The sequence below is a fragment of the Falco punctatus genome, assembly GCF_963210335.1.
Source record: "Falco punctatus genome assembly, chromosome: 3".
Classification (NCBI taxonomy): domain Eukaryota; kingdom Metazoa; phylum Chordata; class Aves; order Falconiformes; family Falconidae; genus Falco; species Falco punctatus.
This window is the reverse complement of record NC_137582.1, coordinates 53,080,130-53,098,771: the sequence shown is the minus strand read 5'-3', so window position 1 is coordinate 53,098,771 and position 18,642 is coordinate 53,080,130. Positions and strand designations below refer to the sequence as shown.

The 18,642-nt window shown below is 39.6% G+C and overlaps 1 protein-coding gene across 1 annotated transcript; it reads left to right on the top strand.

The window, feature by feature from the left end:
- Nucleotides 1-1,311: 1,311 nt before the first annotated feature.
- On the top strand, nucleotides 1,312-18,633 carry LOC308060265 (desmoglein-4-like; the record flags this gene model as incomplete). The annotated part of the gene is made up of 16 exons (XM_080378731.1): nucleotides 1,312-1,392; nucleotides 3,790-3,825; nucleotides 4,155-4,331; nucleotides 5,352-5,507; nucleotides 5,643-5,790; nucleotides 6,701-6,864; nucleotides 7,136-7,270; nucleotides 7,834-8,019; nucleotides 8,201-8,460; nucleotides 9,387-9,529; nucleotides 9,676-9,894; nucleotides 10,186-10,737; nucleotides 12,592-12,740; nucleotides 13,242-13,302; nucleotides 15,973-16,181; nucleotides 17,662-18,633. 16 exons carry the CDS (start codon nucleotides 1,312-1,314, stop codon nucleotides 18,631-18,633), a joined length of 3,648 nt encoding a protein of 1,215 aa, XP_080234857.1.
- Between the last annotated feature and the right edge of the window lie 9 nt (nucleotides 18,634-18,642).

Sequence of the window (18,642 nt, the reverse complement as noted above, 5' to 3'; positions counted from 1 at the left end):
GAGGGTTTGTCTTATGTTTCAACTCTGCTTCTCATCATTTCATATACACTGATTTATCATTTTTTAAAGAGATGCAGAATGAATAAAGGGAAAGGCTCGTTATTTCAACTCTTTACTAGTCAGAGCTTTGGCTGAGTAAGAAAGGTGTAAAAGTCCCAAAACGCTGACACAACCAGAGCTATCATGGCAGCTTGATGACTAATACAATATGTGTGAGTTCTCAGCACTCCTCCCATCCAGGCCAATAACAATACCGCTGTTGACTTCAAAGAGAGAGAAGAAGATCCAATATGAATAATGCTGGGAAGATGTTAAAGGCGTGTTCAGTCATTTAGATTTGAGTAGGTGGAGGAGGGAGGATTCCATAATTGCGTATAATATTGCTTGGCAGTCAATTAATGATTAGTTAATTCTTGTTTGTAAATGGCTTTGAAGGTGCAAAGAACCATTCACATCCTATGGGCCTAATTCTGTTCCCAGTTGCATCAGAATGAATCCAGAATAACGCCAGTGTGACTCTAAGGAGTCATTTTGGACACAAGGTTCAGGCTTTGTATCATTACAACAAGACAAGCTCTCAGACAGGCCACTCTGCAAATGACAGTCACCATAAACACGTTTCCTGCCTGCACCTCTCCCAACCCCAACCAGAAACAGCTTGTGCAATGAGCCTCTAGCTTCTCTGCAGAGTTTCTGTTTTTTCACAGTCTCTCAGAGAAAACAGAACAGCAAATCTTGACATCATCCTGATCAGCTTGCTTACCCCAAGGTTCTCAGGATGCATCCCACATATTCCAGTGGCTCCTATTACTTTCATTATCATTAGCCACTGAATCTGTGCAAGGTACTGTACCCTGTTACTAGTTTAGAAGGGAAATTTGTTCACTGCCTAGAGGTATGCTGGAGTTAGCTGCTAGGAGACTACTTTTTTGCTGGAAATAGCACTAAAAAAAAAGTTTGCCTTGTTTGCATTGCAGAGAGACACATTAGAAATAGACAATTGGAGTGGGGGAAACCTTCTTTCTAACTGCTGGTGATTAGGTGGGGAGGCAGAGGAACTTTCTTCCCTGGATAGTTGTCAATCCAGAATTGTTGAGGTTTAGCTGGTGAACTAGACAACTTTGGCGTCATTAACTAAGAAAAACATACCAAGTGTTGACATCAAGTTCACCAGAACAACCTTTTCAAATGATAACACAAACTGTACTAAGGACTCGGATTCAAAACCATCGAGACTTCTTTCCTGATCTCCCACTAGCAACACAAAACAAAATGGGTTTTCCTTAGTCAGTGCGGGACAAATGTGGAAATATGGGTCCTAAATTTACAATCCCCAGCACTACAGATGAACAAATTCCTGACATTCCCATTATTGGTGCTCAGAAACAGAGGGTGAAATTCCAGTGTAGAATGTGTATTATTCACTGCTTGAAAACAGAACTCCTTATAGGCTGAAATCAAGTGGTTTATGAATATTCATGTTCTTAAAGAACAGAATTCTTGTAAGAATTATAAGAAATAATTCTTATTTCAGAGATACTCAACACAGGCTTTCGGTCAGGCCTGCTGAGTGTGAGCGCGATGGGGCTGGGTGTGAGGTACTGGCCTCACTGTTAAATAACAGGACAGGCCACGGGATGCAGGCAGTAGACAAGATTCACTAACACTGCACTGGGAGGTGTGTTACCCACGCTTTTCTTGGTCAAGACAATTGCTTACATGCCAGAAGGGATCCGGCCTAAGGGTGGAGAGGATTTCACCACACTTGCCACAGAAGGCTCTGTTCTGCTCTTGGGATCAAGTGATAAGAGGTGTTGAATCTGTGCTATTTCTGGTGGGTTTATCAGTCAGGCTCTCTGGTGAGGGTGGAATCTGCCCCTTCTATTCTCCCATGTTTCCCCAAGCTCCAAGGGGGATCATAAAAGGACAGGCCTGAGCTCCCACTGGGGGGGAAATCTGCAGCTTAAGTGGAGTAGGATGTTGTTCCTTCTCTGAGGTAATGGCTGCACATATATTTGTATCCCATTCTGCAGCTGAGGTTTTAAATAGTTACCAAGACATAAACTCAGATTAAAATGTGTATTGATGCTTTTAGCACAATATGAACATACTTTAATGATTTTCCTGGAGCATACTTTTCTTAAACATTTATATCAACAGCTTACTCAAAGAAACAAGAAAAAAAATTCTTACTCCATGAATAGTCTCATAAATTTCCAGGTATATTTACACCAAGTGGACAAATCCACAGTCTAAACTCCCTCCTTCAGAAGCAGACTGGGGCAGCCATTGTGTGCCAAGGTCTCAGGGAATGTTCTAGGCAAGATGAGATCATTGGAGACATTGCTTTGTAAATGACAGATGGTGGACCTCTGACAGCATACAGGTAAATTGGTGCCACAAACGAGTGGCTTAGGTTAAGTCATTACAGCCTAACGGGGAATCCTGAGATCACAGCATGGCCCAGGGGATGGGAGCAAGAGGCACCACCACAGTGGGGAAATGGGAAAAGGCAGGTGAAGCTGCTGTTCACTCATCTGTTGCATGTAAGCAGTTGTTTTAACATAAAGCGGAAAAAAGTCTACGCCCATCTTCTAGCCTTGACAGAGCAATGCAATATATTTGAAGTGAGGAAAGTCCCATGAGGTAAAGCTATTATAATGAAAAAGACTGTGAGAAATTTTATCCAAGTGTAACTGACACAAAACCCACCAGATAAAACAAAAAAATTGCTATTGAGCAGTACTGGGAAATTATAAGGGAAGTGGGAAATTGGTAACTACAGCTCTTAACCACATTTGGTGAGAAAAGAGAAACTTTGCAATGCTTTTTGAGTCACCTGGATATTTTGGTTTTCCCAATGATGAGTGAAGCAAGCATCCAGTCCTGAAAATCCCATACTTTTCACCCTTTACCATCTGAAGAGAGCAGAGGCAGGTCCTAAACCCAAAAGAGATGCTCTGAAGAGGTACATTCACCAACTGAACTTCATTTTCACACCTTATTTAGGAACAAGGTTAATTAAACTGTGCCTTCTTTTAAACTGTGCTAATCAAGAAGTCGAGGATTCTCTATTATTTTTATTTTAATTTTAAAGTAATTGCATATTGCATCTGATCTTGCCACCTTTATTTACTAAAGGCTTTGGTTGCATAGTTATATCTGAAATCAAAGCCCACTGCACTCCAGGGAAATCTGCCTGATGACTGCAATTGGCTTTCCATATTACATTGAACCTCTTCAAGCTCAGTGGGAAGTTTCAAGAAAATAATTTCATTCCTTTTTGTTAAACTACATAGTTAAGTACTTCAGGTCTCCTGTGGACCTTTGAAATGAGGAAAAAAAAAAAAAAGAATAACTTCTTTAGAATAAATAAATACTCCTTTTCTAGTTTCCTAGACTTACTTTTTAAGAACAACCTTTGCAACAACTTCTCTCTTCAGCTGAGGTGTTACAACCTAAAAATCTGTGTGAAAGCTGTATTCTCAGGTAGGTATAACTTGAAATTTGCTATAGCACATCATTCAAACTCAGTTCTGCCTTGAAAGACAGAATTAATTTTCAAGGTGTTAACTGTCAAGGAATTCAGATGATGGATATAGAAAAGAATGAATTGCACAAAGTCATCTGTGAAAATCCTGTAGCTATTGTCTAGATAGGCTATTGCAATAAACTTGAGAAAAAGAACTGCTCCAGTCCTGCAGTATAGCAATGTAAGACAGTTGGCTTTTACTTACTGCATTTTTCCCTGAATTTTTGTATGCCAATCTTCTCATTGTTTTTTTGTAGGTACTCTTGGATTTCAGCACAGGATTTCATGTAGAGGTAATATATATTTCTTTAGAAACTGATTTTCTGATTAAATTAAATGTAACAATGCCAAAATGAAACAGAAAGTACTGAACTAAGACATTTCTGAACTTGAAGATTGAAAATGTTTTTAAATATTAAACAGTTGCAGGTAATAACCTGCTCACCCTCTCAAGAGATATTCTCTTGAATATGAATGAGTGTTTCCTACACAGGAATAATTCTAAAGTTAACACCTACAGTCTTCGAGTTTTGGCACTTACTGACATATAAAAAAGCACATGATTTATAAAAATCCCTTTTCTCTGTATTGTTGAAAAATCTAAATGTCTGTGTTAATTTAAAATGGATTGAGGTTACCTGTCATACGATGCTGGAACTCTCTGTCAAAGGTGAAAGAATGGGATGAAAATGGAATGGCAAGATGGAAAACCTTCAGAAGACAAAAACGTGAATGGATCAAATTTGCTGCAGCTTGTAGAGAAGGAGAAGATAATTCTAAAAGGAATCCAATTGCCAGAGTAAGTACAAAGAAAACCAAAAGTGTTCACTGGCAAGGAAGTTTTTCTACAGACAGGCTGATAAAAGGAGAGAAATTTAAAAGTATATTTGCTTAAGAATAGTCAAAGCAAGGAATGTAGAATAAAAGAAAGATGATGCAATATTTCCAGTTCTGCTGAGACAGTGTCATAAGGTGAACCCACATGGCTGCTGAGGAGTGACCAAAGGCTTCCTAGAACATTGCCATCAGTCTACTTCCTGGACAGCTCCAACATAGTTTCTTCATGTGCATCATCTATATACTAGATCACAATATTTTTCCTTTCCTTTCTCACCCTGAGAAACCCCTGAGCAGAAGTTCAAGGATAGTGTATGATTTCTGTGGGCAACAGAGCAAAGATGTCCCCTTGTCATGACCGTACCCTTACTGAGGTCCAGACACACTCTGGTATTCTTGGAAGTTTCATTCTCCACTTCCCTGCCAGAATATTTAAGAGAAATAGAAAGCCTGTGGATAACTGGCTAGCTGAAAAAGTTCATAGACATAGTCCAGCTGGCTGGACAAAAATGCACATCGCTCTCAGCTTATCTGAAGTAAAGCAAAAATATAACAGGAAGATTGCAGTGGGAAAAGAATGTTGCAGGTGGGAACAGATAACTACAGAAGAGAAACTAGGGGCGGGCTTGGTATTTAGGCAACTAACCAATAATGAGCTTAACTTTTGTAATATGTATGAGCTAATTATAACAAGGCATAAAAGGCGACTGTAAGAGACAATAAATGAAGTCTGCTGATCACTCATATTGAGTGACTGTGTCTTCCCTCCGTCGCAACAAAAGCCCATCCAGCACTTAAGGGGAGATGAATCTCCAGGCTGACTGTTTTGTAGAACATCCTTCCACTGGTTCTGTCAGCTGAACCTTGTGATAGGTGGTTTAGAAACTGAAATTATATAGATTTTTTTACAGGAACTAATAATAGGGGAAAAAGTCCTGAAGGTGTCCTCAGTAATCTGGCATACTGTTGTCTATTGTTGTAGATCCGATCAGATTGTGAAGAAAACCATCCAATCACATACAGCATCTCTGGAGCTGGAATTGATCGTGCCCCCTATGGAATATTTGTTGTTAACCCAAGAACTGGAGAAATTAATATAACGTCAGTAGTGGATAGGGAAGTAACCCCAGTATTTGTTGTAAGTACTCCCATTTTACCTTTATAATGATGGATCCAGGGTGGGGCAGGGAGAGCAGGAGGTGGCAAATTCATTTCAGATTGTTACTTTCCTTACTTCACCTTTGGTTTTAAAACAGTAAATCTCTTTGTCTAGATACGTTGCTTTGCTAAACACTCAGTGACGGGTGTAGATTTGGAACCACCTCTTGAACTTCGAGTCAGAGTTCTGGATATAAATGATAACCCTCCTGTATTTGCACAAACTGTATTTACAGGATCTATTGAGGAAAGCAGTATGGACAGTAAGTAACTTTGTTATGCCTATTATTGTATAGTTAGTGAAGCTCCCAGAATACAGTTATTATAAACCTGGGGTGCTCATTCTGCTTTTTCTTAGGCAGTTACATATATTGGCCAGAGCTACTCCAGAGAAGGGGGCAGATGCCTCTTGAAGTGCTATTCGAGCCAGGGCCCAAGCTCATTGCCTAAAATCAAGCAGCAATGCTTCCTTCTCCCTTCCCTCCCACACAAGAACATTGAATGTTCCAGTTTCTAAACATACCATCATGCAAATTCTTTCCAATGTGAAAATTTAAAATAATGCAGTTAATTTCTCCTCATTAAAAAAAAAATAACATTACACCTACACTTATTTCCTTTAAGGGTATATAAAATATAGGGGGTTTCCTGTTTTTTTCTATTTCAAATATTTGTATTTGTAGCCTGAGTATTGCATCTGCAGTAGAATATTACTAAATAAACCCTTACTTAAACCACTAAAATAGTTCTTCTTACCAAAAGTACAGCAGCCAATATTGGACATGCAAATAGCACTGAAGCAATACTGCCTAACCCTCATCTACTTTCTAGAAATTCTCACTTTAAACTTTGGAGAATTCTTAAATTAATGTCTACAAGCTCAGTATGTACTGGTTTTACGTAGTCCCTATGGTTCCTTAAAGAAGTTCAGTGAAAATCTGCATTACTCCATCTGATCTTAATTTGTAATGCATTTTAGAATCATAATCATTCAGCCAGAATCAGTACTACAAAATTAAACTTTTGTTTTCTCTTTGTAAATGTCAGTGCATAGATAGCATTCTATCATTTTTATACACCAAGTTTTAGCATTGTCTGGATGAGTTGTTTGCAGGACCAAAGCAGATTTTCTGATTTGTTTTTTTATTAATAATCATTATTTTTTATTCTTAGATACACTTGTGATGAAAATAATTGCAACAGATGCAGATGAACCTAATCACTTGAATTCTAAAATTGCCTTTAAGATAGAGAGTCAGGAACCTTCAGGTCCACCTATGTTCATTATGAATAAATATACTGGAGAACTCCATCTTGCAAATTATCTGGACAGAGAGGTAATATTTCCCTTCCTAAAGTTAAATAACATGATGTTGTGGTGTATATGTGTTATGGGGTGGTGAGGGTGGGTGGAGCGGAGGGGGAGGTGGGGAGAAATTTCATGGGGTTTACAAAAATTAAAGGAGGGATTCATTTTTTCTGTGTCTTACACTAGAATGTCTAAGGCAAATTCCTGCATTAGGGAACAGTAGCAAGGCATGAGTATTTATAATAATTTGAGATGTATAGGTGGTCCTTCTAACACACTCACTTCTGTTTCTGTGACAGCAACATAGCAGCTACACTCTTGTTGTGAAGGCGTCAGACCGGGATGGAGCTGCAGATGGAATATCATCCCTATGTAGCTGTAATGTTAAAGTTATTGATGTCAATGACAACTTCCCAACTCTTGCTCAAAGCTCTGTAAGTTTTTAGTACCAAAACCAACACCACTGTTTTAAAACCTTGTTCAAAAACCCAGATGATAACAGCCCTTACTAACCTGTAGAGCACTTTCACATTTGAATGCTCCACTGGATTAACAGTCGTGCTTCCTTGAAGTGTGCTCAAAATCCAAGCCGTTGCTTGCACACCAGTTCTGATTAACATACACATCAATTCTTTTTGTATTCCGTGAAGTCATTCCTAATGCTGACTTCTCGGTGTTCAGAGAAATACAGTCACTCAGGTATCCAGACCCATGCAATAGAGCTACATTACGTAGGTTAATCCAGTCTTTGTATGATCTTTTCTTATCGAAAGCACAAATCCATCTCCTCTAAGATGCCTCTGCAAACACTTGAGGGTGACACAACTCTTTGGGTCTGCACTGAGAATGAATCACAATTTACCCAGAACACATCATTTTTATTAAATTGACTTCAACTCGGGCAGGACATCCTTCAAAAGAATCTCTGCAGTCAGCTCCATTTTCCTCACATTCCATGTTTTAGTGTTTGCTAATAGGTATTTATCTGTCGTTCCAGTTTTCAGCAAGTATTTCAGAAAATTCACTCAGTTCAGAACTACTACGAATACAAGCTCTGGATGCTGATGAAGAGTTTACAGACAATTGGTTAGCAGAGTTTTTCTTCATATCTGGTAATGAAGATAACTGTTTTGAAATTGTTACAGATCGAGCTACAAATCAAGGAATTCTTAGAGTAATTAAGGTATGGATAAATATTGTGATTCGACTGTTGAAATAATAAAAATCTTTAAATAGTTTTAATAAATTTTTAACAAAATTAAATGAGCAGTAAAAACACTGTCACTCAACCATTTAAAATAGAAAATATTTAAATAAAATTAAAGGGACTTTTATTATCTAGTTGTTTGTGGTTTATCTTTTAGGAACTGAATTACGAACAACTCCAAACTCACTCACTGATTATTGGTGTCAGGAACGTAGCTGCCTTCCACCACTCCGTTGCACATGAATACCAAATGACTGGAACACCCCTTACAATAGAAGTAAAAAATATGATTGAACCACCAAGATTTCATCCGTCTTCAATTGTGTTTCCTGTATCAGAAAGCACAAGAGTGAATTATGTTGTGGGAACATACACAGCCCTTGATGAGGACACCGGAGCTATTGCATCAAATGTTGTGTAAGCTCTGCTCTGCTTAACTCCCTGGATGAAATAATTATTTTGAGATTTCAGTAGAAAGAGGAGTAGGTAATTTAAAGGGTGCTTTAAAAAAAAAGACTTTAAAAAATTTAATAGTTTAGCAATAGAATAAAATAGCAAAAGAATAGTATATTCTTCAACCCATTTTTATGCTATGATTGCTTTTGTTTTGTGACCTACTTTCCTTAGCCTTGTGCAAAAGACAAAGAAAATACCATTTTTCTAACAGGCTGTAACTTAAATAAATCAGAACAGATTTTTTTTCTAACCAAACCTAAGAATATTTTTTTCCTGAAAAGTTCGCTACAAATAGGGAATTTTTTGGCATCTCTAAAAAAGCAAGAAGAAAACCCCAATAATATTCAATATTATACAATCAGAACAGAAGGTCACTACCAGCTTATTCAATAGTAAAAAAAAATTACAAAAATAGACATTTATTTCTCCTCAAATTAGTGATAATTAATGGAACTATAATTTGCTTTTTAATGTATGTAGAAATAAAGACATGCAATTTACAAAGGTTTGACAATTTTTCTTAAAACAGAGGAATATGTTAGCAAATACAGTCAGAAAAATGTGTAGGGAAAGCTGTAGATTTAACTGCTGACAAAGTTCAACAGGGATTCTAGTAAAGGTTTACAGGGTCCAGAAAGATTTTACTTTTAGCCTGTGATACCACTTTCAAATATAATGGACTTCTGGACATTTACTTTCTTCCTAATTATTTTTCTGGTCTACATCTTTTGAAGTATAGAGGAATTTTGCTCGAAGAGGGTGAAATTCAATAGAACCTAGCACAGCCTAAAGAAAAATATTCCAGAGGCAAATATTATTTGCAAAATGAATATTTAATACACATATTCATAACATAATGCTGAGTATTTTTTCTTCACCAAACACAGATATAGTATAGGACGTGATCCAGGTGCCTGGTTCAGAATCAATCAAAACACTGGTGAAATCACACTGAACAAAGTAATTGACCGGGAATCAATCTATGTAATCAATGGGCAGTACAAAGCAGAGGTTCTGGCTATCACCAGAGGTAAGAAAAGAGATTAAGTTTTCTGAAACAGTATCTTTGTTCCAGATTTCTCTCAATGTTTTTTCCTCTTTCCAGTTTTCCCACCTGAACTGCATTATTTATACTATTAATATTCCCTCCTGATGAAAAATATCTTCTTTTTACAGGTGTTCCTCGATATACTGCTACTGGCACCATTGTGCTTTCAATACAAGACACCAATAACAATTGCCCAACTATTAATACTGAATTAAGAAAAATATGTATGCATTCCCCATCAGTGGTTATCACAGCAAAGGGTATGGACGGTGCTGCATATGGTGCCCCCTTTACATTCAGCATACACGGTGAACCTCAAACCACATGGATTATCAGATCACTAAATGGTAAATTAACCTACATTTTATTTAAAAGTGCATTTGCCCCTTTTATATTCCTCAGGTTAAAAAGTGATGACTAGACTGACCTGGCTTAGGTTTTCCAAAAGAAAAAACTAGCACAGATGAGCATTGTAAGTTTCAGCTTTGAATAAGTACTGTAGAGGCATAAAGTAACTGAAGATCTTAGGATGGGGATGCTTACTCTTCATTCTGTTTGATGAATATTACTTTAAAAAATTCTAGATTTGTACAGGATTTATAGTCTATACCTTAATCTATTTTTTTTTCTTCCCAAAGCTTCCTCTGCAGAACTAGTGGGTCAGAACATTGACTTCTACGTTTATAGGATCTATGTCAGCGTAAGAGATAACCAAGGCCGACGCTGCCCTAAACCACATATAATTCCCGTGCAAGCTTGTCAGTGTGATAGTCGTAATTACTGCACCAGTGGGGCCACAAAAATAATTATCATTGGTGGTGGTGGCAGTGGCGGTGGTGCTGCTGGTGGTGGTGGTGGTGCTGGCGGTGGCGGCGGTGCTGCTGGCGGTGGTGGCGGTGCTGCTGGTGGCGGTGGTGCTGCTGGTGGAACAGGAGGCCAAATAGGTGGAGGAGGAACAGGACAAGAAAGTGGTGGTATGGGTCCGTCTGGACCTGGAGGAAAAGAATTTGAAGACCACACAGACTGGCAAGTTTACTCTGATGGATACGGTGATGTTGATGAAGGAGTTACTGCAGCCACTGATTATGGTTATAACGAAGGTGGAAATTATGGCAGAGCTTTGCCATCTACTACCACGCTTAGTGGTGCTGCCATCGGCTTGATGTTTCTTGGTGGATTAATATTTGTTTGTAAGTATAAAACTAAGAAAAGAATTTTAGTAATTTTCTAATAAGTTTATTTTTTTAATTCTTCTAAAGTAAGGTGACTTTTCTGGTTGGTTGTTAACCTGTTGGCTCCCATGGGGCATTTGACAGAGAAAAAAAAGTCTAAATTATAAGAATTTCTACATATTTTATATTCTACATATTTCTATACATATTTCATTCATAATAACTATTGGCTTCCTAAGATTTTTTTCTTAAGGTGTTATCCAGTTCTCAAACCATCAGACAAGATAAAAATATTTAGTAAGCAAGAGCTGTCCCTGTCACTTACAACTTGCACTTTGCAATTTGTACTTCTGTTACATTAGTAGAAGAAATGGACAAGTATCAGCTCCAAGCTGGGTATGAAAAGCTGTAAAGAACGAGCTTCCTTTAAACTCAAAGGCAGATTTCAGTAGTAGAACAATAAATACAATAACCTTAAATTTTGAACCTTTTGGCTATTGCTGCCAAAAATTACATCTATTCAAAATAAGTAGCATTTGAGATAACAAAATCAAAACAGGTCATTTATTCATGTCCTATTACTTTTGAAGAAATATGAGTTTCAGGGATAAGGACAACTTTGTGCAAACAATTACTTCTCAGACCACCACAATCAGATGTGATTGTCTTTATTTCATGTCCTGGGCTTCAAGCAATCAACATCTAAAATTTCCCAGTGCAGAATTACTGACTACAAAACCAGAGGAAAATTATTTTTCTCCTGAGTTTTGCGGGGGCCGGGGGGGGGGGGGGGGGCGGGATGTGCATGTGTGTGATCCTTGATTAGCAGGAATCAACAAACACAACATTTTGAAGCTGCAAAAGGCTGTTTTATTTGTAGTTCCTAGGTGGTTAATGTTTCTGCCTTTTGAAATCTCTTCTAGTTGGTAATCTGGAGTAAATATGTCCTCAGTCATGCAGTGTAAGGCAGCACTTTGTACACTGTATAACCCTTTCCCCTTTTTAGATTACTTTGATGTTAAACTGAGAGTTTTAGATGATCTGCTTCGTCTGGTGAAGGCAACTGTCTCTCTCCACTCCCTCTGCAGTGATCCAAGGTTACTAACTTAGCCATCTAGGTCAAGGACCTAAAGACAGCCAGAATTAATATTGCAGTGCCTTTCCAAAATGAGCAATGTTTTCAATGTTGGCATTTAAAACATTCAGCAATTTCCAACACTGAGTTCTTGAAACAACTAAGCATAATACTATGCACACTGGGAAACCTAAGTCACTCTGTGTAATCATTTGTTAAAACTGGGGTTTGGGGTTTGCCTCTATTGTTTTGCAAATCAAGCATTATGTATATGTGATGTGAAAAATGCAACTGGAGCCTCAGCCAAAGATCACTGTAGTCAGATGAATATCCCTCCACTGATTCTCATATCTCTATTATTACTAATGTGTATTTCTTTTCAATTACAATATATGAAGAGACAAATGTATGTTTATATATCAAGAATGAATATCACTGAATGCTATACATAGCAAAACTGGTTCTGTTTGTTCAATTTTCATATGTAGGCAACTTAGATTCATTCAGCTGAGATAGATCAAAGTCTGTTCCCAGGTGTATAGGCATAAATTTGGAGTAACAGCCCTACTCCACCCCCGCATTGCTCTGCTGTAACTGAAGGTGCAAATTATTCTGAATTTCATAATGCATAAATTTCCAAAATTATTCTGAAAGCTAGACATGCAGGCTGCTTGGTTTGAAGCATTTTAAAAGACATATTTTCAAAAGTTCTTGAGCACCTGTCCCCTGGGAAAAGCAGCTATTCCTGTGAGGAAGAGATGTCTTAAATCCCTCTTCCCTGTTTCTTTCCTGTTCAGTAATTCCAATTTTGATGTCAATGAGTGACTGTTGTGGGTGTGGACCCGGTGCTGTGGGTGGAGTTGGAACTGGATTTGAACCTGTACCTGAATGCACAGAAGGAGCAATTCATCCATGGGGAATAGAAGGTGCACAGCCTGAAGACCGGGTCAGTAATATTGTGTTTCTAAAACCTGTACTACCTCATACTTACAGAAAAGACTGTATTTGACTAGAAGCATGAAAGTGATTGTAGCACTGTGTCATCTTCTAAAAGAAGCCTGTCATTGTCAACCATTGCTAGGAAGATATGAAAGGTGATTCTTAATTAACATTTGTAGATGAAATTTGTGTGGTTTAACTTGTATTCAGTTAGCTTGGTCCAACAGTTTGGTGTTACTATTCCCTCAGCTGAAACAAAAACTAGCAAGTTTTTTTTCAGTGCGAAGTAGGACAAGGTAACACAAACCATCTGCACTGATCACCTTTTACATTGACAATGAAAAAACCTTGGAGTCATCTTTTTTTTTTTCTTTTTTAATGGGGATGGTAATTAATACCTATTATTAACAATTTAGACTGCTAATTTCTTAACATGATTCACAAAGTCCTGGTCTTCATATGGGGATTTCAAACTCATCACTCAAGGGGTCAAAATGTTGTCTTTCAGGATGTCTCACACATTCTTGCCCCAACAACAGCTGCAGGAGGTGATTTTGGTGAACCCTCTGGTAAGCAGATCCTAAAATTTTCTATGTGCTATAAAGCTATCATGCAGAATTTTGTGTCTTCTGATGCACGGAGCACTGTGGTTTTGCAGCTATAACCCAACCCTTCCAACCTTATATCTACAGACAGTCAAGCTGCTGCTAGTAGGAATTCCAGTATTAATACAGGAAAGGATCTGACATTTGATCCTTTGAGCAGATTCATTTCTGCAAACTAAACTTATTTTGAAATATCTGCCAAGGCTTTCAAATCTCAGGTAGTTCTTTCTTTTCTTCTCTTATCATTCCAGCTAGTAAATGGAGGAACATTTGTAAATGTAAAGACAACATAAAGACACCAATTTTAGTAGAAATCAATCTTAAGGACAGAATAAGGAAATTTTCTTTCATAACTCAGTGATGAAAGGTTCGGTTCTTTCCACTTTCCAGGCTCTGCTTCCTATAAGGGAGAATAGGACCTATCAAATAGCCAGTTAATTACTGACCATTTCTGCAACTAGACTAGTCAGAAAGTTGCTACATAGTACAATGAATTTATGCTTCTGAGATAAGGTTTCCCCAGGAATTTAATGGCCATAGAGAATAAGTAATGCTGTGCAGTGCCACTTTCTCTTTTCCCCTTTTCCTTACTCCACAACAGGAAGGAAGGATGCTGGTACAGATCCATTTTCACTAGCTTCTGACAGGAAGAAATGTCACTTCACAAAACAACTTCTCTGATGACTGTTGGTTATTCAAAAATTTTCTCATTCTTAAGATAAAATATAAAAGAGAACATTTTGAGGTGTAAACATGAATTAAGAGTCTTTGTTCTCAGGGAAGTTCTGCTGCCATTACAAATGAAAAGTTTCAGGCTTACACATGTTTAGAATCACAGAATGGCCAGGGTTGGAAGGGATCTCTGGAGATCATCTAGTCCAACCCCCCTGCTAAAGCAGGTTCTCCTAGAGCAGGTTGCACAGAGTCACATCCAGGTGTTTTGAATGTCTCCAGAGAAGGAGACTCCACAGCCTCTCTGGGCAGCCTGTGCCACTGCTCTGACACCCTCAAAGCAAAGAAGTTCTTCCTCACATTCAGGTGGAATATCTTGTGTTTCAGTTTGTGCCCATTGCCCCTTGTCCTGTCACTGGGCACCACTGAAAAGAGCCTGGCCCCATCCTCTTGACATTCACACAAGATATTTATATGCATCGATAAGACCCCCTCTCAGCCTTCTCGAGTCTGAACAGGCCCAGCTCTCTCAGCCTTTCCTCATCAGAGAGATACTCCGGCTTCCTAATCTCCCTAATCATCTTTGTAACCCTCTTCTGGGCCCTCTCCAGTAGTTCCCTGTCTCTTGAACTGGGGAGCCCAGAACTGGACACAGCACTGCAGATGGGACCTCACCAGGGCAGAGCAGAGGGGGAGGACAGCCTCCCTCCACCTGCTGGCCACGCTCCTCCTGATGCACCCCAGGATCCCATTGGCCCTCTTGGCCACCAGGGCACACTGCTGGCTCATGGCCAGCTTGCTGTCCACCAGGACTCCCAGGTCCCTCTCTGCAGAGCTGCCTCCCAGCAGGTGACCCCCAGCCTGTACTGGTGCGTGGGGTTGTTCCTCTCCAGGTGCAGGACCTCACACTTGCCTTTATTGAGCTTCATTGGGTTCCTCTCCGCCCAACTCTCCAGCCTGTCCAGGCCTCGCTGAATGGCAGCGCAGCCTCCTGGGGTATCAGCCACTCCTCCCAGTTTTATATCATCAGCAACCTTGCTGAGGGTATACTCCGTTCCTTCATCCGGGTCATTGATGAATAAGTTGAACAAGACCAGACCCAATACTGATCCCTGGGGAACACCTCTGGCTACAGGCCTCCAGCTGAACTCTGCCCCTTTGTGATTTACTTTATTTCTACTGTTCAGTACCATTATGGTGAAAGTCCCTGGCTCAAATTCTATAAAAGAGATTAAATGAAAACAACAAAATTATTTAGACTATGTTTCTTAATGTAATCATAGTCAAGACTACTGTAAGCAATTGGTTTATTATATTACATGCTGATATTTAAGACCATTCATTCCTTGTTATCATATATGAAGAAATCTGAAGAAGACAAAATTCTGTAACTATGACTTTATATTTTATTGTAAATAACATTTTCATTCTGCATTATGAACGCTGGTGGTTACTATGATCCACTGTTAATGTCCCAAATCCCCCTTAACAATCTAATGGCTAGAAAATGTGAAAGGAGTTACAAAGCTATTTCATTTAGAAGAGAATTTAAGGCAAAACAATTTTAACCCCGATGTGATCATAAATAATCCTTTATGTATTTGCATAATTATCCATAAGCATTACCTGATTTTCTAATGCAAATCCCATGACAGTATGTATGTACATCAGAGATGAATCTCTCCGGTCAGTTACACAAGTAAATCATTGATTTTGTAAAGCACATATGCATGTGCTCCCTAGCCTCAGGAATAAAATCAAGGTCTTAGACGTCTGCTAATGTATGCTTAATTTTTACTGCAGTTTCAATATTTGGCACCTATGCATGGATCGGTGACTGAACTTAGTCTAAAATACCTTTAGAAACTCAGTAGTGTCATTGTACTATTTGTAAAAACAACTGGCAAAATCTGCGTAAGTTTTCGCAAAGCACAGGAAGGATACCTTTTCTTCTGTTTTCAGACATATATACAAACACGTATGGAGGAGGAGGAGTAGTAGCTTCTGGTGTTGAAGAAACTACAGGGGTTGGCTATGGCACTGGTACTGGTTACGGAACAGCTGGAGGAATTTCTGGAACAGGGGAAGCAAAAGGGTCAGCTGGAGGAACAATAAAAGAATATCGAGAAGGAGGGGTTAACATGGCCTTCTTAGACAACTACTTCTCTGAGGTAATTATCTGATGATCTTTGCTTTATATCTGTAAGCCTACTGTTAGATTCTCCTCCCCAGGTTATGTGGTGGAAATCCAAAATAACTCCACTTAAATTGAAACTTCCATCATGTAAAACTGGTGTGAGCAAAGCTGACTACACTAGCGGGAAAAACTATGGCACTAGTAGCACTGACTTTAAGCTGCTGCCACCATAGATTTGATTGCTCAATAGCCTTTTTGTAAACTGATGGACACACTGCAGGTATGGGTAGCAAGCAGTTTAATTATTGCAGCTTCATGTGGCCACCAAGTTTATATATTTGCCACCTTTTTCAGTGTATAAATAGATATTAACTTTGTGAAATTGTTCACAGGTACTTCCTCTACAGCTTGTTTAATGAAGTGACTTTTACCCTTAAAGAACTGTGAACACCAGTTCACTTTCCTCCTTATTTTTATTGCCATTTCTATTCCCTAAAAGACTTATGAACTGCAAGTGACACAAATATGCAGTTTTGTAATTGGCAGCATATTAATTAGCCTTTACATATAGGATTAAAAAATGCTATGAATTTACATGATTAATGGATTAATGGGATATATTTTCATAATTAGCATGAACCGTAAGGCATAAATATTATAATTGCATGTGTCTCCGAAATATCAATTAATATATCAGGATTGCTGCATTTCAAAATCTAAACAAGAATCAGTGGAGGAGACGACAGAGCAGTCCTGAGCTCTGTCTTCATGACAGAGGTCCTGAGCATGGACTTCACCAACACAGGAATCTCCTTGCTTAGGCTGGGAGCAGTATATAGTCATTGTTTGCAAGCCACGGGCCTCCACAGATTACTCCTCCTACTCTGCCTCTCCCTCCCAGGCCTCCCCTTCTGTCCTTCCATGCTTCCTCCAACCTCATCCCATACTCACTTTAAATTCTCCTCTTTCCTGCCTGATGTCTCTGCACTGACCACCCCATCATCCCCAACACCATCCCAAATCAGTGATTTTTACCCTGCTCAAAATGGATTCCCCTCGGGGCTCACCAAGCCTTCCCTGCTGTGTCCAACCAACCCTCTGTCCCATACCCTCTGTCCTGGTCTCTCCACTGCTCCCCTCGCCATCCTGCTTTGCTCCTCTTCCTACTGCTTTGTTTGGATATTGCTGCCCAAAGAGTACATTTGTTCCCCTACCCCTTTTGGTCTCTCCCTTCACCTCACAGTCAGATCCACTGATGACAGACTAAATTTGAGATGCTAAGTGTTGGCAGAAACAAGAATAAAAAATCAGTACTGTTTGGATAAAACTTATTTCAAGGTTACAAAAATGTTGATTTAATTTGTCCTGTTGATGTCCTGTTTTTCAAGTCAACTGGGCCTTACCATGTTCAGAAAAACCTTACTGTGGTTTGAGTCTTCATACTCAAAAACCTGATGAAAAGTCACTCTGTTCTTCTTTTCTTCTTTTATTTTTTCTTGTTTTGCAAACTACAGAAAGCATTTGTGTATGCAGATGAAGATGAAGGTCGGCCAGCAAATGACTGCCTATTAATATATGATCATGAAGGAGTCGGTACTCCTGTCGGCTCTGTGGGTTGCTGCAGCTTTATTGGAGAAGATACAGATGAAACGTATTTGGACACATTAGGACCAAAATTTAAGACCCTGGCCGAGATCTGTCTGGGTAAAGAGATCGAACCTTTCCCTGATGTCAACCCGCCCTGGCCATGCGTTAACGTCGCCTTTCCTAACCCTGAAAGTGATCTAAACCTCCCACCACCTGGAACCACCATTGTTGTCAATGGATGTGCACCTATGCCTCCTCCCGTCAGCACTACAACGGTTGTTACTGAAAACACCTACACATCTGGGTCAACCATACAGCCCCCAAGGCCAATGCCAGATCCTTTGCTCCATGGCAACATGACAGTGACCGAGACCTACACCTCTGGCTCCCCCTCTCTTTGCGTTGACCCACTCCGTGCATCCAACGTTGTTGTAACAGAAAGGGTTGTTGGTCCTGCATCTGCCTCTGATTTGCGTGGCATGCTAGATATCCCCGACCTCACAGATGGGTCCAACGTTATCGTCACGGAAAGAGTAATTGCACCTAACTCCCGGCTCCCAGCCTCTCTGAGCATTCCTGATTTGGTAGATGGGTCAAATGTGGTGGTGACAGAAAGGGTGTTCAGGCCTGCCTCTGGCATGCCAGGCAGCTTAATAAATATTCCCTCGGAGTTATCGAACGCCCACAATGTGGTAGTCACCGAGAGGGTAGTGTCAGGGTCTGGGATGAGCAGCCTGGGGGGGACAAGCCTGGCTGGGGGGAATCTGGGCGGCCTGAGCAGTGCTGGTCAGATGCTCAGTGCTGACTGTCACGTTGGCCAGGCAATGGGCACGGCATCCCCCAGCACCTCCCGGAGAAGAGTGACAAAGTACAGCACCGTGCAGTACTCCAGTCAGTAAGGCCTCTGC